The sequence below is a fragment of the Lolium rigidum genome, chromosome 4, assembly GCF_022539505.1.
Source record: "Lolium rigidum isolate FL_2022 chromosome 4, APGP_CSIRO_Lrig_0.1, whole genome shotgun sequence".
NCBI lineage: Eukaryota > Viridiplantae > Streptophyta > Magnoliopsida > Poales > Poaceae > Lolium > Lolium rigidum.
The window spans coordinates 78,989,801-79,014,224 of NC_061511.1; the positions used below are offsets into that span (position 1 = coordinate 78,989,801).

General features: G+C 39.8%; 2 protein-coding genes across 2 annotated transcripts; both read right to left on the reverse strand.

Annotated features, from left to right (window-relative positions):
• Positions 1-8,474: 8,474 nt before the first annotated feature.
• On the reverse strand, positions 8,475-11,461 carry LOC124708308. The gene is made up of 3 exons (XM_047239987.1): positions 11,391-11,461; positions 9,524-9,870; positions 8,475-9,446 (listed from the first exon to the last, which is right to left on the reverse strand). The coding sequence occupies exons 1-3, from the start codon at positions 11,422-11,424 to the stop codon at positions 8,739-8,741; spliced, it is 1,089 nt and encodes a 362-aa protein (XP_047095943.1). The 5' UTR covers positions 11,425-11,461; the 3' UTR covers positions 8,475-8,738.
• Positions 11,462-13,408: 1,947 nt separating this feature from the next.
• LOC124708246 (probable WRKY transcription factor 50) lies at positions 13,409-14,232 on the reverse strand. The gene has a single exon (XM_047239932.1). The coding sequence runs from the start codon at positions 14,186-14,188 to the stop codon at positions 13,586-13,588; it is 603 nt and encodes a 200-aa protein (XP_047095888.1). The 5' UTR covers positions 14,189-14,232; the 3' UTR covers positions 13,409-13,585.
• Positions 14,233-24,424: the final 10,192 nt, after the last annotated feature.

Here is a 24,424-nt window from a genome sequence, read left to right on the forward strand (position 1 = left end):
TTTCTCAAACACTTTTGAGTACTTCTAGTACATTGTAGTTTTTTTTCCTAGTGTCTACAAAATCAACTCGAAGTTGATTGTTTGTGATATAAAAATCTGATTCAAACCTCAAAATCACTTTACCTATTCTTTTGTTGATAATGCAATAAATTATCATATTTATTTCAGGGTAATAACACATCTTATCTTCTTATGAAGACTCATGTGAAACACCCTACGGGTGATATACCAATACCTGAAATTCATATTAGTACTCAAAATACTAAAAATCTCAATGGTCACAAAAAGGACCATGAGAAATCAATGTAAAGTGGATGTAAAATGACAAAACAAATCACAGTAGACATGGTAAAAGGGATAAGATAACTACCAAGTTTATCAAAAATATTATTGTATGAATCATTGTACATATAAGTGTTCCCTACCATCTTGGTGAATCATACTACAGATTCATTAAGTAATGTGAGTGTAATGGGATAATTTGAAAGCTCACTTTGATAAACATAGAAAATTACATGCATGCGGATTGGACTTATAATCTTCATCAGAAAGATAACATAACTCCACTCCGGTAGGAGATATACTCCTTCACAATATCAATTTTCTTGTGGAATAAAATTCCCAATAATATTTGGGACTTCGTTTTGTGTCATGACTATCCCAATATGTCATTTAGCCAATAATCATACTAGTAAATGTGGTATGATGTCCATTGATATCATGTTTCTCATACATGACATTTCAATGTATGAACTAAATTCATACTAAACTCTGTTGAGTACAAACTATTTTTTTTCAGATTTTGATGAATCTAAGATTTTTCATAATCGCCTTGATCACCCATTATAGGGATAATGTGAAAAATTAGTGAAATTTTGTTGGTCACAATTTACAAGTTGCAAAATTCTCAAATCATCAGATTTTATGAGCACCTAATGTGCCATGAGAATTTTTTTTGTAAGTCTCTCACACTCCACTCAAATTACTTGAATTTATTCAAGAAGATACTTGTTGACTATTCAACAACTATCTGGGTCATATAAGTATTTCATGGTATTGATAGACACATCTAATGGATGGTCTTACATGGTCTTTAATCTCCACAAATCCATGATTTTACTAAATTAATTGCTCAAATTATCAAATTAAGAGCAAAATATTATATATATTGGTTAAACCAATACTAATATTGTTTTCATGAGCATTCATGATTTTACTAGGTACCTGCGTGTACATACCCAGAATAGTGCAACTAAATTCTTTGTCAAAAGAATCAAACTAATTAAATGACCACTACAACAAAATTTTGATATACCAACATATTGTTGGAGACATGCGGTCTTACACGCCGTAGATCTAATCTAGATCACTACAGTTACTTATCATACTGCTTCCCCTTGCAGTAAGTACGTGGAAATCAAACAAGTATTTCCCATCTGCGATAATTCGGTTATATACCGGTATCACCACCCCAGCGTACATCATGGGCCCTCACATAAATTTGGGATCTATGTGATAAATAACTAAGGTATAACTGTTTATCCGTCAAATACCTCAAGACCCTAACAAGGGAGTTATTGATAGCCCGTACGCTGATTGCATTTGCAATAACGACATTTTTCGGCATTAGGGGGAGATTAGTACCACAAAGAATGCCGATAAATAAATAATAATGTCATAGACTTTCAGTCCTTATATTCACGTACTTGAAAATCTAAACGACAAGTTCAGTCATAAATTTGCAACACATTGCAAATCTGCCACATACATTTACTCGTGACAAATATGTCACAAAATCATATTATGCATGCAACCTATGTGCCAAAAGAGTGAAGGTACCCAATGTAACCACTTTCCTCTGAAATGAGAGCAAAAGGGGGAGAAAATTGGCCACATGGGATATAAATTCTCACATGCTTCCGCGGAACAGGGGAAATTATATCCTCAACAAGTAAATGTAGTTCAACCTCAAGTTGAATAACACATAGTGGATGTCATCATCCAAACCCAGCACAAATGTGCACATAATTTTAAGTGTTGGGACATCGAAACACCTTGACTCTATTATTATGGGAAATCATGAGGAGTTCAAATATTTAATCACATTTCCACAAATATTATTGATTCAACAGAATCATACAACAAAGACTACATTTTGTCGACAAATATATTTATTCTTAAAAATTGCTAAAACCTTTAGGGCCCTGAACCAAAGTCCATGGCGAGTGCCTAATGCACTCATATATTGGTTCAACTAGAAGGATGCAATTGAATAAGAATAGCACTCACTCAACAAGGGAGGTATTTACCATCGTAATACCTACTCCTCATAAGCACCTTCCCTCTGGAAGACAGATGACTTTTTGTTAACAACAAAAAAAAAAGAAACAATGAGGTGGTGAAAAAGTGAGGCTTGTAGCACACGGGTTCACGCAGAGACTCGACATCAATTATATATGATGTAACATACCCTATTGGTATAAGTGGAATTACGTTTCGATACTAATATTATTGGCAGTTATAAATAAATTATCCATGCAGCTGATGGATGTAGTGATTACATAATCATATGGGTCACTCAATTTGGATATCTATATTAAAGTCCTTAAAGACTTATAAATCCAAATACAAAATTAAATCGCAACATATGTGTAATAATACATAAGTCACTCTATGATTTTAAAATAGTCAAACACAAATTGTGTGGTACAATTGACTATAAGAGCTCCTTCTTATAAAGGATTACTCGTACAATGATGATTGCTTATATGTAGTCATAAACAAAATCCCTAATTGGATTCTACATGACCTTTGTATATATCAATGCTTTTATCATCAAAGTTTATAATATACATGAAAGGTCCTTTCAATCATATCAAGACGGAGATTTGAATTGAACCAAGTATTAACCAAGTTTATAACTTGAGTATATTCCTTCGGAATACATATCTATCAGTCTTTATATGTCCATAAAGTTTTGGAGAAATTAAATATGGATAAATCAAATCAAAGATACATATGGTCACACTATCCCTAACAGGGATACAAATTCATTCATACATTGTAGTAGTAATGGAGTGATATTGGACCTCTTGTTCCATATCTCAATACAAACTACATCATTCATGTGAATATTTTGTTGTCAACTTCTTTAAAGTGCAAGCCCCAACTAAAAGGTTGGTGTAAGTAATATCCTCCGATATATTTAAGGCTCAAATGATCTTGATTAATTCCCTTAGGAATATCAAGATTTGACCATCGTGTACTCTACATTGGCTATAATATTACCGATCCCAAAAATGCCATATCATAGACTGAATTCAATGAAAGAGCCTTCTAACTAAGAGAACAAAATAAACTCTATTGGATTCATATAATGACTGACCCCATTCAAGATCATGTGGTTGAGATTCAACAGAATCACCCACCATTATTTATCAAATAATACCACTTGTATTGCCCAAATGCATAAGGGTTAAATTAATATTTTCCAAACTAGGGAGATAAACACTTTGCAAACATATCATGTGAAATCTAACAGATTTATTCACAGTGCTTTACATATTTCCATATTCCTGAACTTAAGTTCATGGATTGGCGTGAGACAACTCTTAGTCTTGCAAAGTCCAGGGGGAGTAAAACTCCCAAATTATAACCCGTTGATGATCATTAGATCATATATTGTACTCTTTTTCCCTTAATGAGTTTTTCCTAATGGTTTCTCATAAAAGGTTTTTAATGAGACGATATAAATACAAGTGTTAAGATATGCCACATTGTTTTCTCCTTATATTTTTCCCATTGGGTTTTAAAGGAGTTTTCCGTGGCACATCATATTGCACTCTTTGCAATATTTACACAAGATATATGCCGTGCCTCCTATGTTCCCCGCTGGGGTTTTTAAAGGAAGTACAAAAGGCATATTTATTGTTCTCCAAACTCATTCGTGAGGTTTTTCCTTTCTCTAAGGTTTTCTCATATGAGTTCTCATGGAGACAACAATCTTTACATGTTGTACTATTTTCTCCTTATTTTCCCCAAAGGGTTTAAAGGAGTTTTAACAACATATCAAATACAACTCTCCTCATATTTTTCCCACAGGGTTTTTGGGGGAGAGATTTTAAAGATGATGACTTTCAAGATGATAGAATATTTACAAAGAGCACAGTTATTTACAAGGACATCCTCATATATAAGCAAGAAGACTTTCAAGACTATGCGAGAAGATCTTAAAGATTGCACAAGAGATTTTCAAGAAACAGCGTTGTCCAAGGGGGAGTGTTAGAAGTAGGATAGCTTTGATATTAAGCTCACTAGGCAGTTATTAAGATTAGCTTAGGTCCTAAGCTAAGTAGGCAGTTAGTTTTGTCCAAACGCTGTAATACCGAAGAGGTGCCTTTGTAACCGCCTTATTGGCGTCTGTTCGGTGGGTATATATACCCCCAACAATCATCAATGAAACATCACTCGATTCTCTCAATCATTAGTTCCTAAAATGCCTGTTCGCTGGGTATATATACCCCTCAATCATCAATGAAATCAATAGTTCATCTCTCAATACTTTTACTCTAAACAATTTCATTCAGTTTCGCTGATCTTGTGTCCCTACATGTCATACTCACATAAAAATAGAATTCTTATTTTGTCCGTCATGCCCGATTTGCTGCCCTTTTTTTATTACAGGAAGAGAGCAACTGTCTGCTGTATTCTTTTTGTTGATTCTCGTGGAACATAATTTACAGATAAAAGAGGAAACAACCTATACCTAAACAAATAACTTAAGGACCGACGCTTCACTGCTGATTTCTATTAAGGACCGTCATATTCTGTAATGTCTTGACCTCTGAGACTGGAATTATGTACTGTAATTTACTTGCTACTGCCACCTTTGACCTTTCTCACTACCATTTGAATAATCAGAGGTTGAAGCGACCGTGAGGACTTTCTAACTAAGCATCCATATATGAGGAACGAAGAAGAAATAGCCTCAGGACCGTGTCGTCATTATGCATGTATCCGCGTGGAAATGATGAAGAGATCTCCAGCATGTGTCTGTCTTAGTACATCATGTCGTCACTATGTGAAGATCACCAGCCTGTCGTCAGTAAGAATGCTCGTTCATCCAGTCGTAATTCGCCTGCATGCATGTTGTCATGGTCGCAACAGGATGTGATGCATGTCAAGCAGTAGGTGCAGCTTAAGTAACTAGCAAACAGCAAGTCACGGAACCAGACGATGCTGCTGCTCAAAAGCCTTCCTTCCAAACGCTAGTTTGAAATAACTTGCTGACAAAATGGTCAATGCCAGCAAACCTATTTCTGACCCTGATACAGACCTTCACTGTGGCGTGGATGATTTATTTCCGATTTGTGCTGTGACGCTCAGCCAGCGACTTTGTGACAAGGTTAGTGCATAATCTATATGTGAGATAGATCCAGTTTTATTGGTTTATGTCCTTTTTATGCTGTGAAGTTTCAGTTTTCTATGGCCTGTACTAAATGAGCTGATATCTGGATGCTTCATTTTCTGCCTGTTAATTAGTTTACTACATTCTAGTGTTCGTAGATTCTGGTAATTGTTCTGTATATGTTGTGCATTAGTATTGGGTAATCTAAGTCCAGGTATTAGAGTTTATGTCCATGCTCTCCTTTTCCAGTTCTGTCATGCCGAGAACTCTGAATTTATGTGCTTTCTTTGTTTCTAGGCATCAAATTGTAATTTATACCTAGAAACTAAGTTTGCCATCTGGATTCCTATTACAGTGAGCTACAATGAAAGTTTACTTATATTACAGTTTTGTATCGTGTTAATCAGATCTAACATTATTATAGAATTATAAATGATTTTGTTCAAATCCATTTGCAAAACAAAATTCATTTTTTTTGTGGGTAAAAAAAAATTCATTTGCACTTGACATATAGTTTATTTTTCCGTTGTACTGATGCTTACTCTGAATCATTCGCAGCAATCAAATACTAATCCTTCCGGTAAAAAATGTGTGATTGGTATGAGTAAATGTACAACTTCTCCTGTTTCTGTTGCTGACACAATTGTGAAAGCCCAACTTGTAAGTATTTTTTTGTAAATTACTGAGATGCACTCTTTTGCGCTTCTGATCATGACAACATCATGTTAAGGATATTAACATTTTCCCCTTGCAGTCCAATGATTCTCCAGATGCACAGATTACTGGTGTAAGGAATTTTAATGTGAGCTGCAGTCAGTTGTGTACAGAACCTGATGATGCTTCCAAGGTCATATCCAATAGCATTATTAGTTGTGCAAAGCCTGATGTAGATTGCTCTTTCGATAATACCCCCGCGTCCGACGTTCGGTATGGTATAAAGGGCATCACTTGTTCTTCTAGAGGAAAGAAACCACCTTATAGTCCGATGAGAGTTCTTCAATCCAATCCTTCTTCTGTCCCCGTTGCAAATCGATTTCCGGTCTCTGCTCTCGAGAGGAGGTATTATGCAGTGTTTTGCAGACTTGGACTGAGCGAAAGATATCAGTGGTACATATGGTTCATTACTGTTGCTCAACTAATATTCTTAAGATTCTCTTTTGCGCATAAAATTGTAATTTATGTGCTTTCTTTGTTTGAGCAGCATGACTGCCATTATATATCGCAAAGTTCGCTGCTCCTACCTCTCTCTAGGTCGGTCATTGATGCCACGGGGTCACGTCAATAACTTTTTGATTTCTGTTCTATGCCGGAAACTGTATGATGATTGCCATCCGTCAGTTTCCAAAAAGCATTACTTCTTCTGTTATATCGGGGTAATTATTCTCTTTATTTCGAGCTCTATCTATTTTCATATATGAATGCCAAAATATGTTTTGCTATGGTCTGTGTGCTGATTTTTCTACATTTTGCAGGAAAATATTCTCAAATACAATAATAAAGATCAGTTTAGACTCATACGAAATGCTTTTAAAGGTGCAAGTCTAGCAAAGAAAATTGATGAGTGTAATCTGGTATATGACATTTCTCTCATTCATCGCTATCCTATCTAATTCTCACCCCTTAGTATCTGTATAAAATATGAACTCTTCAAATGTTTTTTCTGTTGCAGCTATTTTTTCCTATATGCCATTGTAAGCACTGGTTTCTATTTGTTGTCGATCTCCAAAACCATTTATTTGTATTTATGGATTCGTTATTCAGTATGAACTCTCTTTATCAAGTTGTGGTCAGAGGCTTGCTTGTAAGTTTTTTTTCTTCCAAATCTCTCTTGGTTTTTACATGTAATGGGGTATGTTAACCTTTCAGTTATGTGGATGCTGATGTGTTGTAATCTAGGTTGATAATTTCAAGCAACTGTGGAAAGAGATAGTTGATCCAGAGTATAGTTTCGATAATTTCAGAATTGTCTATCCTGCTATGCCCAGACAAGGAAACGGGTAATGCTATCTAAAAACCATGGGGGTTCTTGATCTTCAGTGCCAGCCGTTTGTGAAACGTGTCTTCTTGCATCCGTGTTATTCAATTGTGTTTTACCTTATTTTTAGGCATGATTGCGGTGTCTTCGTCATGAAATGTATGGAAATATGGACTCCTGGAGCTGATCTTCGTGATTATTTCTTGGCAGTCAATATTCCAAACATAAGGGTTCAATACGCAAATCAGCTGTTCTTCAGTTCAAAGAATACCGCTGATAAATCTTTGGTAAATCAGCTCTTTAGAGAGGTAATCCTCACGTTCTTCAAGCTTCTTTTACCATTTATTTCCCCGCTGAGTACTTTTAAGCTGATGTTTTGTTATGTTCTTTTCTGTAGGGCAAATTTCACCGTGTCAGAAAGAGTATAACTTCAGGTTCAAATGAGTCCAATATGACCAGGCAATTAAGAAATAGAGATTGTACAACACAACATTGCATATTAGTAGTTTAGGAGGCATTGTGTTCGATGCACCCGGTGGATGTACATGAACTGGTTTACAATGAGATGCGCCGATTTATATAAGAGCTGGAATACTTTTTTATTTGCTCCATCTCTGCAATGTGATGCACCGATTCAGAGAAGCAAAAAAGTGAAGTTTGTACCAGTAGAAAGACTGGAAGGCCTAAGGTGGTCAATTCAGGATCTTCCTTAATATTTACTGCCAAAGGGTAAAAACATGCAATCATAGACAAAGGGAGTATTATTTGTAGCGGTTCTTGCTTTTGACAAGTCAAGCTTCGATGTTCAAAGAAGATATTGTTTCTATCTCACCAAACAAAATATCGTAGGAAATGTTGTGTGGAAACACCTACATGTACACTTTATAAACATGTGAGATGATAAAATCATAATATGTACACATATTTTCATCCCTGCGGGTAACAAACATACCAGAAAGTACAGTAGCTTGGTGACCACTGGATAAGAACCCATGGGTTGTAAGTGGAATAACAGTTTCAGTACGACAACACAATTTCCATCCTATACCATCATTTTCAGTTGGCATTTGTAAAGTTGAGACATCAGAAATAAAAGAAGTCATGAGCTTAAATGCTCACAAATTGTACACAAATTACAACACAAACATTACTGAAATAGTGAAATGTCAGCTAAGTTGTTAAAGCAAGTTGCATGATACCTAACTAGCTAATATTTACCTAAGCTTTGATCACAAAAGGTGAACCTATGTGTAGCAGCACAAACAAGGACCTCTGAACAACAATCATCATCAGAGAGTGTGGGCTGACTCTGAAGCAGCCAAAGGAGGAAATGGCGACCACGATTAAGCAATAAAACTATAAGGCTCCAGGTTCCCCTCCAGCCAAAAACTTGTGGGCCCATGCCTCCAGGTACTCCTTGCCCATGCTCATGAAAAAACTTCGATGCACTTCGGACTCTGGCCTACACAGATGAATCCCAACTGATAGCCTATCAGCAGGTGTCAGCGGAATTTGCTTTAGCATGTTCCACAGGGGAGCATTTGGGTCTGACGATGGTTGTGCTGTCCGTATTGGTTTGGCAAGACTGTCATGGATCCCTATTAAGTTCCTGTTCAACGCATCCGTTTTCCTGCTATCATGTGCTGGAAGGGTCTGTGGCTTTGGATTTGCTTTTACTTTGCCGACTATCTTGCACTTCTTTAAGCTGGGTTTGAGAGCAGCCATTGTGCTTTCGGCCGATCCAGATGGTTCGGCAGATGGTGCACTAGTGCCTGTCATAGCTTCACAAGGCACTGTACCAGTACCGCTAATAACTGCAACCTCATGGCAGCCATCTTCACCCTCTAAAACAACTTTGTCCAGGCCTGCCTCGTTTGGGTTTGTTGTGTCTGTATGAACGACCATCATGTTCAATGGATCTGGGGTTTCCAATTCATCATCATTCAAGTCAGCATCTGTACACAGGTCTGTCATAGAGGCACCATCAACAGGGTAATCACTGAAGAGAGCTTGCAAATGGTAGAAGAACGGAATGGGTTTAACGAGAATAGCTCGTTCCGCTAACTACATAAGAAAACTATCATTAGTACACTGGGAAAACAATAAAATATTATTGTACTTTCTAGCGATGCAATACGTACAGGTAGAGCAGCCATGGTTGCAGAAGGTAGTATTAACATTCTGTGTTTCTTGTCAAAGCTGCTCCCTTTCTGGTTCATATAACGCGCCACAATATTCCAAACCTCCTTGAAACGCCTTAAATGGCGATGGACCTGATCAACAGTGTATGTTGACCCGAATCTATCATTTAGTGCAGATTGGCAATAATGGTGGTGTGTCTTCTTAAAATTGGTCTTAGGCGGCATTGCCTTCTTTTTCTCAAGGTACCAATCAAGTAGAAATTTCGACATTACTTTAGGCCAATTTGTAGCTCTTGACCTTTTGGTTTTCAAGTTGTTCTGGTCTTCGTCTAGGTCCATGATGTGATCTACAAGTATGTACATCCACATAATTAAGATGGTTTTGCTATATTATTGGAGTAATGCCATTAAAAAAAGGTAAACCATACTTATAATCATGCCAAAAATAGTGAAAGCTATACAAGTAACAATAGTGCCAGCAAGTGGTGCAAACATCTGAAATTAGTTCCACTCGGCACTGCTAGATAGTACAGCAGCAGAAGAAGAAAAATCAATGTTCTTCCCAAATCCATCAGGCAGATTCACGTTACACTAACCAGTGGCAGTTCACCTCTGCTTGATACTAGTATATTCTAATCAATACAAGAAGTTCTTATACCAACTTTGGTCTCTCCAAATCCATGAGGGAGATCAATCTACTTTCCATCGGTAAACTTCTGGCCAATCTATAGCTAACATAATCAATCTAGGAACTTCTTGTAGCAACTTTCGTGATAATAAGCGATTCACAGCTATCTCAGTGTGCACAAGAGTACATGGCATTACAAACTTCACTTGGGTACTATATGAAGTAGAAGTTCTGAGAGTAAGAATAAAACAATCATTTATACTTCAAATGTCCATTTCATCAGTTCATCTTCATGTAAAGATAATAATGTAGATGATTGGACAATTCTTGGTGGTGTACTAGGATATATTAAATGATACTGAAAGTACTATACTAGGCCTAACCACACATTTGGATCTGCTAAGTAGTACTTACCTACAACAAGTATGATGTCATCACATTGTAAACACTAACATACATCCCATATTCATGTAGCCAAGGTATCAAGGCACATACCATGCCTTCAGACATCTGAGATCCAATTTCTTTCAACCAATGCTACCATTGGTCATTAAAAGTAAGCTTGGTTTGGCTCATGTACAAGTAAAATGTCTTCATATAAATACCCATGGGCCTTTCTTATTCTTTCTTTTTTCAATCCTAGGTTACCAAGGATGGTCAACTTGGTAGTTTTTAAAGTAGCACATGTAGGAACACAGCCAAGAACATGTAAACCATATTCACTGGATTGTCAATCTAAATTGATAACGTTTAAAAATTCAAAGCCAATCTGATGCAACTATGTTTTACTTTCATCCAACTAAAAACAAAACTTCGCCAGAAATTACAATTGCGACAATAAAGCACACTAGAGTACACCATAATGAAGACTGTCTCTAGCAGAAGTACCAGTAATGAGTAACCATCTCTACTTCTACACATGTTCATTTCATCGTTTGTTCAAAGATGCATCCAAATAAATATTGTTTAGTTAAAAAATGGCCTTTTAACAAGATGTTATGCATCATTTAACACTGGCCAGAGTGACCTATGGAAAAAAAGCGTATTGATTCTGCGGTACACAAAAGTACATGCAATCTATCTGGATTCTGGAGTAGCAGGGGAAGACTATGTTCGACGGATCAGCTAGAGCTTTTGTATGAACAGACGAAAGTAACCTATGGAAACATAAATCACGTAACCAAGGAATAAATACGCATCTCTTCATGCCTTTCGGTAGCTCAGAAAGAATCAAATCACCTGACCCCTCGGCGCCTTCTTGGCCTCCGGACATCGGCGCCCGTGTGTGTGTGTGGTGGTGGTGGTGGGGTGGTGGGGGGGGGGGGGGGGGAGACCAGTCGCGCGCGCCGGGGAAGTGTGTGGAGGGTGGAGGCGGGGCGTCTCCCGGCGGCGAGGTCCGCGCACGGCTGCGGGATGTGACCGGTGCCCGGATTGGGGATTTTTGGTATGGCGTGACAGGTGGGACCGACATGTACTATACCATGCCTAACAAATTTTGTGTTATTTTGGATGAGGTCTGGCAGGTGGGACTCACAAGTACCTAACATGTGGGCCCCGTAAGTACATATTTCTACCATACCGTATTATTTTGCTATCTCTTTTTCCCTTACAAAACGATCCAATTTTATTTATAAATTTATACCATGATTTATTGATAACTTTGCTAAATACATCAATAAATTTTGTTGATCAGGATTTTATAATGTATTGCTAAAAAGACTTATAGTATAGAACAAATCGATATTTAGCAAATGCCCATGCCATGCCACGAAACCGAAAAGAATGGACCACCAACCGGCTCCTCTAACGTGAACAAGAAAAGTCAGGCTCTCACTTTGCTTAAGCAAACAAACATTTTCCTTCCAAAAAAAATATTTATGAAGGAATTTCCTTCAAACTGATGTCTATCCATTCAACATTCATGAAGGAATTTGAGTTAAACTAATTTCTAAACTAATTGCAGTTGTCACTAAACTAATTGGAGTTGTCACAGTATACAATTTTTTGTTGAATTGGTATCAAAGTCATCTAGTTTCAAACAAAGGAGGTGCAGAGCGGGCAACTAGCCGTCGGCAACGGAAATGTGGCGGCGTGGGCGACTAGCTATCGACGATGAAGGCGCGGACAACGACACGTCGAGGAAGGCCTCGCGGCGGCGCGGACGCCAGCAAGGCGGCTAGCCGACCGAGGCACGGAGGCGGGTTCGAATTTTCGGGCGCCGGGGCTAGGAAGCCACTGGCAACGAGCCATCGAAAATTCATTCGTAAATATCTTTTTTTTGGAAGGAAAATGTTTCTTTGCTGAAGCAAAGTCAGAGCCGGACTTCTCTTCTCCACGTTAGAGGAGTTGTTTCCCCAATGGTGATGTGTGGTGCTCGTGGTATTGAGCAATGGATGAAATTTCTCTATCTATGCATTTATACGGAGTTTTTTTTTGTATCTATGCTTTTGAATGATGTATGGTGATAGTTTCTACGATGACGAACATTCGCTATGATATGATGTTTTTTGGGTATATTTTAATGTGCAATATTTAGTGCTTTTGAATTTGAATATGTTGAAAATATGGGTGTCAAATGAAGTTTAGTTGCTTAAAAAGAGAGAAATGGAGAAAATGAAGTTTTAAAGTATCACGTTCAAAGTTTAACTTTGCACACACGTGTAAACCTTAGTCGCAAAATTTAGATTGGACTAGACTTGCTCTAAGCTTTGCATTGATTGCATGACTATTCAGGCGGCACGTTGATTGGGGATAGTATCCAACCGATTTATTCGACTGGTCGAAACACATGCCGTTGAACTAAGTCAATTGCCACTCCATCTTAACGAGAAGTCAAGAGGCATACACAAGGAGAAACTCAACAAGCAAGCTAAACAAAAATCACTGAGAAGTCGTTTGGTATCCATCATTTGGGCCTGGAATCCTGGAATTCATTTTGGAATTCCATAGATGGGCTGTTTGGTTGCCACAGAATTGAGCCGTCATTTCATTTAGGAAACCCAGCAAAATGACACCATGGGTAAACACAATTCCAAGCTGAGACCTGTCATTTGCATTTCTCTATGGAAGCCATTTACAAAATCAACATGGAATTCTGCTGTCATTTGCAATTCCTGTGGCAACCAAACAAGTGTTCATTTCTAGAATTACAATGTAAATGAAATGAATACATGTATTCATTTCAAAATGCTACAAACGAAATGAAATCCTGGCTTCCAAACGACTTCTGATTGAATTTCAAAGACCTCCCCCCCGTGTTCATGCTTGATAATATCGGATCAAATTAGCACTCTGGCTGCAAATTAATTAGTACAGTACATGTTTATGTATACAAGATCAGGAACTCGAACCAAAAGTTCAGAGCTTTCTAGCTAGACTAGATTCTACTGTACGAGAGGAGCAGAACGGAATTAACTAGCAAGCATGGCTAAGAATCAGAAGTACAGTGGGCCAGCGGCGGCATAGGCTGCCGGCGGCGAGCCGGAGCTGCGGCGCGCCGGGCTGTAGCAGTAATATTCCGCCACGGCGGTGCCGGGGGTCGCGTGGTTGTGGACGCCGTCGTAGGTGGTGACGACGTAGCGGGGGTCTTCTTGGTCCCTCTGGACGCGCTTCTTGACGCCGCAGCCCTCTGACGAGCACCGGTAGTAGTTCCTCGGGTTCGCGCTGTTCTTCACCGCCTTCTTCCCGTACTTCCTCCACTTGAACCCGTCGTCAAGGATCTCCACCGCCTCCGACCTCGTCCTGAACCCGATCCTCCCTGCGCTCATCCTCTCCTCCATGGTTTTGTCGCTGCTGCGATGTTCGTCTTCCCTGGCGCCGGTGAAGGTGATAGGTGGTGGCGCCGTCGGTGGCGAGTTTTCGAACTGATCATCGAAACGGGGGTAGTGCTGCTGGTGATCGTCGTGGAGGTTGAACGACTGGGCGCAGATGTCACCGTCGCCGGCGGGCGGCGCGTAGTGATTGGCAAGGAAGGGGGAGGAGTAGGCGTAGGCGGAGCTGAAGAGAGATTCAGGGTTCAGTCCCAACGAAGCCGCCATTGCTGTAGCGAGCTAACTACTTGCAGTTACACCACTAGCTACTGAGTTGGTTGCCTTGTGCCTTATGCCGTGCGAGCCTTGCCATTTATACGTCTGATTCTACGGCTCCAGCATGCTTTCGTGGATGTTTCCCCAAAACTTGGCCCGAAGGTTCTCAGATGCGTCACATGTCAGTTTCAATGGACTGTATTTTGCTTTGAGAGATATATGGCACATGTCGATTCTACCATGATATGATGTGACACCACATTAATCTGCACTCGGCACTACGGAAGACCTTTAATCGCAAGTTTGAGCAAATATTCTACCTCGATATAATTAAATAAGTTCCCAGCTTGTGAGGTTCTTTTTATGGTAGTACCACTAAGATATGGCTCGATGTACTATATATTCTCTTTCCTAGACTTATATATCCGGTCTCCAGCCACGGACGTTCACAGGTTAGCAGAAGTTTCCCTCAAGTGGGCGATTTAAATTATCAACCCGTGATATGAATTCTCCTGTCTGGGTAACTCTGCAATAAAGATAAAAAGTATCGTGTGTAAGAACGTCTCTACCTAACATACACCTCATCGGACCCTATCCGCATAGTAACCGTCCTTTTTCGGGTTTGGACGGAAAAAAGGACCAAACATCGCATCGGGCCCTCACAAAAAAAAATTCCGGGCCATCCGGTTTCGCACCGTGGAAACCCCAAGTTCTCGGGTTGGCGAGGTTGTGCGAGCGCGAACCCCATCTACTCCCCCGCGTTGGCGCGAAGGAACATTCAGCTTCTCCCTTTCCCGCTTCCGCCCCACCAACCGTCCCCGATTTCGCCGCCCCCGCCCCTCTCCGGCCTCCGCAACGCCGCGCTCGCACCGAGATGGAAGCCCTCAACCCGCCGCTGCTTGCGTACCAGGCCGCGCCGCGGGAATCGATTCCACCCACCGTAGCCGGATCTAGCGCCGCCACAACAGCCGCCATCGAGGAGCTCGTGGTCGACGCCCGACAGCAAGCTGTCCTCCCTAACAGAAAGCGGAAGCGGCTGGGGCAGCATGTCATCGCTGCCCCTCCCGCTGCTGCTGCTCCACCCGCACCCGCTGCCCCTCCCGCTCCGACCAAGCGGGTGAAGAGGCCGGCCAGCAAGCCGCCGGTGCAAAAGAAGCCGGCGCCGAAGAAACCCGCTGCGAAGAAGCCAGCCGCTGCCAAGATGGCGCCGTTGACAACTTTGACGGTGGCGATGGCGAAGGCGCCGTCGGCATCGGCTGTTGCGCACAAGGTGGTCGACGAAAGTCCCGCCGTTGATGTTGTGCGGGAGTCGTACGTTGACATGCTCAACGAGGCGTCCGTCGACATCAATTTGCCGCCGCTCGCGGATTACAACGACTACAACGGCGACTTGGAGGAGGGACTCGAGGGCAATGAGTTTGGGGAAGAAGAAGACACCTGCGGCGATGAGGAAGATGACTTGGAAGAGATAGAAGAGGGGGCATTTGATGGGTCAGTGGCCAAGGTGAAGGGGAGAGTGATCCGCTCCGGCAACTACACCGAATTTGAGGACGTGATCTTGATAAGGGCTTGGGAGGCGGTTTCGATGGATGCCATGACCGGCACCGATCAAACCGGCAAGAGGTATTAGCAACGCATCGAGAACAAGTTCTTCCAATTGATGATAGCATCAAGACGGTGTGCAGCCGGTGGGCCGGTTGCATTGAGGGCGTGTGGAACTCGAGACCGAGCGGCACCAACGCCGGTGATTGGGATGCTATCGCGCAAACAATGTATAGGGAAATTCCCGGGTTGAAGGGAAAGCCATTTACATTCCGTCATTTCTATGCCCTTCTTGAATACAATCCAAAATGGAAGTTGATTTGCATAAACCCTGTTTCCGTGTTTGCCGCGTCTGGGCTGCTCGACGGTTTTTCAGCCTGCAAAACGGGTTTGGGGTGGCTTGTATACGCGTGTTTGGAGTTTGCAGTTTGGGATGTCTGCTAGATATGCTCTAAGGGACTAGCTCGGCAAATAGATGATATAAACATTGTTTTATTTTTGGAATAGATAAATAAAATAGGAAATAGAAAGAGAGCGTGAAAGTGTGAAACAAGGTTGCAACCATGGCAAACAAGGCCTAAAGTCATAGGTTCACTAGTAAAGATTCTCAGCATCAATAATAATACTAAGATACATAATAAGTGCTTCTTTGATTCATAGGATTCGCATATGATTTAGATTTTATAGGAATTTTTTCTACACTAGTTGTTTGATTCATTGGAACATATCCTAGTAGTGCAAATTCTATAGGAATAAAACATTAGGTCATACCTCATCAAAAATTTCCTTTGGGAGAATCAAACACAACTCATCTTCCTATAGGATTCAACTAGCCATGACATCTCAAACCTATGTTTTTTTTCTATTCCTATGATTTTTCTATCCTATGAATCAAAGGAGCCCTAAAGGGCTGGCTACACCGAGGTTAGCATCGATATAGAAGGCCAATTCCAACCATGTTGTTTTTACCAATTTTGGAATGTGATCGGTTCACCGAAAAGGAAATACATGGACATAGAGCGGGAACCAACGAGCCCAGTGCGTGCAATGGTACATGAATAAAGTACATCCTACCCGCTCCCGTCGAAGACGCACCGGCTACACATCTCATTCCCCTTCGGACTCCAGGATTCCTCCTTCATCAAGAATGGAACCCTAGATTACATCCAGATCTAGCCGCCATTGACTACCATCGTGAGGAGAGGATCTTGGTGTGGACTACATCCTCCGTTACCATCGGCTGTCAACTTTATTCATCAGGAGGAGAGGTTCCTACTATATCCAGAAACTATGAGTACCCTAGAAGCTTCTTCCTTCAGTTCCTGCTACATCTAGATCCGTTTCTATCGAACATGGTCCCTATGTTCTAGCATGATACATCCAACAGAAACCGATATGTTCTGCCAAGCTTTTGCAAGGAATTTTACTAAAGAAAGGTCACCTGGGTATAAAAAATTACATGTAGATTTCTTGTTCAATTTTTTGCTCAAAATTTGAACAACAAAATTATTAAATCAACTAAAAGAGGGATATAAGTGGGATACCATTTGACACCCTATGTGTTCTTGCTTTGGGTGATAACCCTTGGCATTTAAGGATCACCCACATATTTTTTCCTTCGGCAAAACAACAAAAACAGTGAAAGCGCTGCTCAAACCCTGAATCAACAACTGCTCCTATAAGTCTAGGTGTAATATCATTGTATGAGAACATATATATATGTACCATGTCCATAAATACATCCATCCCAATAGGTTATATGGATAATGTTACTCCCAAGTGCCCAAAGACATGGTACCCAAGAAATTAAGTGAAACACAAAGCATTGCACTAATCATATGTTGTCGTGACGTTGAGAATTAATCTACTACCCTAAAAAAAATTATGTAATGGATAACACCCTTTTTATTCTGGGGTATTAGATATATGCCATTGGAATTATTGCGTATTCAAGAAACACCACTACAATTTTCACCTTTCGAAATATGTCATTGCAGTGGCATTTTTGGAAGGCTGAGAGTGGTGTTTTTCGAAGAATCTTGAGAATTGCCGTGACATTTTACGAAAGATGAAAATTATAGTGGAATTTCTCGAATACACAATAAAGGTAGTGGCATATATCTAATTAACCCATTTATTCTTAGTGGGGTGATACAAGAAAGTACTAACATGCACAAGTTCTTTACCCTTGATGTCACTAGGATAATTACACCGTACCTCCCCATTCACTATATCTAACACACACCATTCCCATTATTGTTCTCTCCACATAAAGTGTACATGTTCATATCAAGGACAAACAAAAAACATGTATATTCATAAATAATAGTATAACAAGGTAACATGTAAAATATGATGATTCGTTGAACAATAGATCCACAACCACAACTACATAAGGATGATTATAATTATGTAGTGTAGTTCATATGCTCTAATAACAAGGGAACACTTTCAGAGATTAATACATTCCTAATAAATCTACATAGAGGGATGAACAAATCACAACTCATCATACAATAAACACGTGTCAATGACAGCGAGGGAATAAGGTGGAATTTCTCCGAGAGGGTCTCGAGAGATTGGATCTGTGTTTTGTCTAAAGCTCTCCATGTCTGGTTTCCCTTACTATTCTCTTTTGTCACAATACAATTTGAAAGCATTTCTCCTTGTTGTGAACACAAATTACATGGAGCACTAAAATGTTTGTTATTTGAAACAATGATACATTTTACTTAAAAAATGTCAAAGAGTAGCTAAAAGCTAACTAAACTCATCAATTTTTTTTTGCAAATTTCGTGGTAAGATCATGTATATGCAAAATATTGTGTGGTACATAGAACATGTATGACCTTACCCTTCTTGAGGTGATAAAATTATTGTTTTCTTCTTCAAAAATACACATACACCATTAATTTTATGCCTATTAAGTTGTGTTTTCTTACACAAGCATATACTTGAGCAATTTGTTCACATGTAAGCTTCCCTATAAAAAAGGAAAGGTTTTACATGTGTACAAATAAACAAAATTTGTTCCTTTTTGGAGCACTGGTATTTACACTTTTTCACAACAAATCTTATGTCTCTTATTCATAAAACTTTACATGTCCATAAAAGACACAAACATGTATCTTTACTATTATATTGGAGTTGGGGATGGTGTCACTTTGACATCAAACATTGGGAGAATCAGAACCGTTCAACGCATCCACTAAACTTCATGCACACCGTCTAATGTCTTTGCCAATGTTCTAGCATGGTAAAAAGAAAGCAATTGTATGTTTGCAATCAATGTTTCCTGAACTTGGAAAACGATCACAATTTTCCTTGGTTTAATATATTTCCTTGGTTTACTCGATCAACAAATATAACATCAATCAAGATGGGTATTTTCTTGTTTTGCCTAACAAATAGCACGTCAATCAAACCAAATATATCATTCCTCATAACGTCGACAGCTATGAACCCGTCGATTATGTCATTGTTCCAACTCTGCAACAACAGCCTGAACACGGTCCGTCTCCGGTGCGTGTTTGATCTGTTCGGCGACACCAGCGACGGCGAGATCAGGGTGGGCAAGCAGGCGCGAGCGCTCGACTCTCTCGATCTCGTCACCGGCCACGCTGGCCTGACCACAATCGTTGGCGTGTACGTCCCCCAGGACATGTCATGTCCCTTGCTCAACGACTTAGAGTTCCTCCATCCTGACCTTGGCGAAACGCTGTTTGGTGTATTGGATGACATGCCTGAGGATGACGAGGCGGCCTCTAGAGATGGTACGAGGAGGAGACGAGGGATGCATTCAAGGTGTTCGACGTGCATGTACGGCGACTGGTTCATGTCGGTCGCCGAGCTGCTGGAGGTGCTTAGGAAGCTGGACCCCCCCCCCCAGGGTAGCAGCCATGCCACCATGGGCAAGAGATCTGCGACGTCGAACGCGACATCAATGGACGCATCGACTTCGGCAAGTTCACAGTGGAAGCGAAGTCCCTTCCACTGCAAAAATGACGTGAAGAGCGCCATGGAAGGCCCATATGATGTAAGTATCAGAGCCTCACCTTTGCTTCCTTCTCCCATGTCTGATTTCAGATCTCGGTTGATATATTTTTTTAGGTTTCAGCAAGGCTATCTTGGCACCACCTGAACCATGTGATGGATGCTTCTGACATGATGTTATCTTTCTGGTTGCACCTCAAAAATATGTGGCTAGTTTGTGTTTGCATATTTTGGTTATCTATATGTCTATCATACCAGTTGGAAGAAAAGCTTTTTGAATAGCGGTAAGTAGTAGACTTGTAGTTTCTTTCGAGTTCCATATCTTTTCTAGAGCGTCGATTTACTATGCAATATACATAAACAAGAATAAACTATGTTTCTTCTTGCATAGTGATCTGATTAGTTTATTCTTGCACCACATGATGGTCAATGAGAAAGTGGACGCGGAATTGAAGCTTTATGGATGTGAGATGGAAGGCAGTGATCTATATGGGCCCTCAATTTCGCCAGATCTACTTAAAATGTAGGACTGAGAGCAACTTGGTTTTGTTCCTTTTTTGTGCTTACTAAAAAACACTTCTCCAGTACTTATTTTACTGTAGGATACATTTTCATACTTTTGTCAACTATTACGAGTTGCTTGAGAAAATAGATGAGTGGGAAACTTGGTCCTAAGAGGAATCTGTAGCCCACAACATCTACATGTCAAGAGTCATAAAGTGTTTGCATGCAAATCCATAGGAAAAGGGTTAGGTAAAATAGCACACCTTAGTTGCTGATTAGGATATATTACTTGGTTATGATGCAATAGTGGAAAATCAAACTTAACTCTCCAAGAGTTTAGGCCTTCTTCTGTTAATGTATATGGTATTTCCAGTGCACAGTGTTGCTACACCTCGTTTTGGCCAAAGATAGTAATTCTTGGCCATGGGCTCTACTCATGCATCACGGTATTACCACCCAGCCTCCATTTATTCATTTATTTTGTAGATTGACAAGGTGAATCACACATGTCTATTCCCCGAAGGAATTGTCGTTGTAATATCAGTAGTTGTTAAAAAGAAGAAGCATTTCTTTAACATGTCCAGGTAGAAACTTCATTTGTGTAATTCAAAATGCTAGGATGAACAAGTTCAATTTTCTCTCATTTCTATGAAGCAAGTTTATTTGCTTATGATTACATAAAAGTTTGGACTTCCGATGAAGTGCATCATCACTATTTCAAACGTGGTCAACTTTAACTACAAAGTTAACTATTTATTCTTATCCGGCCAGTTTGTTATTTCTGTAGATGACAAAGCCGGCCACAACAAAGGGGATCTTGCCATGGGCAGCCATCTAGCCAACCTAGACTCAATTGCTTTGAGATAAGAAATGGTCCATGAACATCTTGGTGGGCATGAAAGAATAGGATCTAGAAAGATCGATGATTCCTATGATGTCCCTAAGTCATGGAAATTGGTGACATTTGATCTGCTGCGTTGACGGTGACCATGCTAAGAATCTGATATTTAATAGCTTTGTTGTAGGCACTAGATGATCACGGATTACTAAGATTAATATCCTTTGTTATGACAGTAACGTGAAGGGTTGTTTTGCACATATGTGCAGGGCTGTATTAGCTGCACAACTGCATACGAGTTTGGTCTTTGGTTTGTGTTGAAGATTATACTTAAGAAAACATTGATCTTTAGTCAAAGTTTGAAATGGTCCAGTAGCTTTATTTGTTCGTTTCATGCATGGATTTACTTGTGTCATGCATTTTTTGGCCGGTAAATTATTTGTTAAAAGAATTATGGGAATCTATATGAGAACTAAGACACATTATGTATATTCACAAGCAAGGCCTAGATTTTACGGACATAATAAAACATAAGGGGATGGACATCCACGTCGCAATCGACACAAACTACACAATTTTTATGAGCATTATCTTAAAGGTGTGGAAATTGAAAAGCGGGACGTGATAATCATCGGGAGAAAGTATATGCAACGCGATAATGATTATAACACAAGCATAATGGATATATTCTAATGAAAAATGGTACCAATGTGTGAGGTCTAGGTTTGTTAGACCGTAGCAACGCATGGACATTCAACTAGTGTTTTCAATATCGGACCTCTTAAATTTTCTAGTGCTTTAATAGTTTTATTTCTTTACTCGCTATGGTTTCTTTATACAAATTATATGTAAAGTTGATAAATAGGATTCAGTAACTCATAACACTGCATCAATGTGACCCAACAATAAAGATTTAAGATGCGGCCTTTGCATAATAAAGATACACACAACCAAATAGTTCCAACATTCGAACAAGGATAAAGAAGCCAAAGTTCAATAAGAAAAGGCACATTTGGAGGACTGATTTAAAGACTAAATTGTCAACCATACATGAGTGTATAACCTTCAGCAGACTAGAAATCTTCCTTTTATCAAACACACAATGTCATTCCTACATAGCCACAAATTCCAATACAAAGTTGCCGCGCACATTAGGATATGTGAAAATGTGAAATGTACTTCTTAAGACAAACACGTATGGTACACTGCAAGGTGGGTGAAATATTAGAGGCCACATGCACAAGAACCATACCCCTCAAGCAAATTTGTAATTGAAAAAAGAGCTAGATAATGGACTCATCATGATGACAAAACTCTCTTGTCAATTCTGCCCGGTATGACTCTTCCTTGTTACAACAACCCTCTCCGAGGAAACACCTCTCTCCGTGAACAGTATTCAGCCCTGTATAATATTGTTCGGTACAAAGGTGAAAGCTTAGCTAAGGTTATGGAATCCTCCCTACCGAATGTAATGTTCAGAAGGGATCTTGTCGGGATAAGACTGGATAATTGGAACGCATTGCTACAATGTTTAGCTTTTGTCCATTTGTCACTAGGGCCCGATGAGTTTCGTTGAAATCTTAATGAGAACAATACGTTCTCAGTCGATTCCATGTACAAGGCACTGTTCAACTTATACAGCCGGTGTAATAATAAGAAAATTTAGAAGATGAGATACCTTTAAAAACAAAGGTTTTTTGCATGGTATATTCGTCGTGGGGTTATCCTTACCAAAGATAATCTTATTAAGCGTAATTGGTATGGATGTAAGTGATGTGTCTTCTGTCACCATGATGACATAATAGATCATCTATTCTTTCATTTCCATTTTGCAAGGTCTATATGATCAATCATCCAAATAGGTTCTACCTTATAACCACCACGTAGTGTTGCCAATATTTTCGACAATTGGCTTAATGGGGTGGATCAAAGGTTTAAAGTACTTATTAGGGTGGCAGCGCTTGCCGTCATTTGGTCTCTTTGGCTACGTAGAAATGTTGTTATTTTTAATGCAAAAAAATCTCTCTTATGCAGGTCATCTACCGGTGCAGTACTTTGCTTCGATCATGATCGTCGCTTCAGCATATGGAGAACCATGACCCGTTTATGGAGGTTTCTACACGGTTGGAGGACACGACGAAGAATTTTATCATCCAACATGGGTAGCAGTAGGGTTGGAATTAAAACTCGAAACTCACGAGCTAAATGAATAACTCGCGACTCGGATCGCCTTGATTCGAACTCGGTGTATAACGAGCCAAGCCGAGTTTTAAATTTTATCGTTAAATGAGTGTTCAAGCTAAACAAGCCAAGTTCATCGAACTCGCAAGTAGCTCATTTAGCTCGGTAAAAATAATAGTAGGTTGTATAATCTGGCGAAACAAATTAATCCAGCCTGAAATGAGCAAGTAGTGTCGTGTCAGCCCAAGCCCACCATAATTGGCAAGTATATTTGTGCTTTCTTGATATGGCGATCTTATGCTCATGATATATTGATTGTTGTAGTTTATATTGTTCTGATACCATAATCATAATGATTCTTGTGCATCATTCATGCCCAAGTATTTTATTTGACAATTTTAAACGATCTACTCGTGAGTTACTCGCGAGCTTTACGAGTCGAGCCGAGTTTTAAATTTGGACTCAATTGTTAAACGAGTCGAATCGAGCTAACTCGATTGTTAACTGAGCTTTAGCGACTCGAGCCGAGCTGGCTTGGCTCGGCTCGAATTCCAGCCCTAGGTGGCAGCATAATCTCAGGATTGGACTACCATCCTCTTAGGCATCGATGCAGCATCTTGATGATCATTGTATCAATTTTTTTTCCTTTTTACCTTTCGGACCGTGTACGGATGTGTGCATCTTTGTTATGCACCGAATGTAATGCTTGAAACGTTTAAGTAATAAAGTGTCCTTTATAGAAAAAAAGATACTGAAGGAAGATCTTAAATTTTTAAAGAAAATTTTAGTTTCCACGATTTCTTATGGTTCATCGGAGCGTCGTTATGAACGAAACCAATGTAGAGTGAATTTAATAAGAACTTCCTATTTTTGTGAAGATGATAGGACTCATTTATGCCTTGTCTTAGCTGAACAAGTTGTAGTCGATCAAGCAGAGTGTTCTGCTGCTAATCGTGTGTCAGCTACATCCTTTGGGAAGTTCACATTTGGAGGGAAGGATCCCAAGAACTCTGTGATTGTCACATATTTATGTCTAATTCACGATCAGAAACAACCTCGGGACAGGTATAGTTCTTAGAATTATATATGTTTTAAATTTCTTGAGAGATAAATGAGGGGTAACATGCATATAACTTGTTTTATCATCGTCTTTGGATAAAGTGGAGGGCAAACACATGCACGATTTTGAA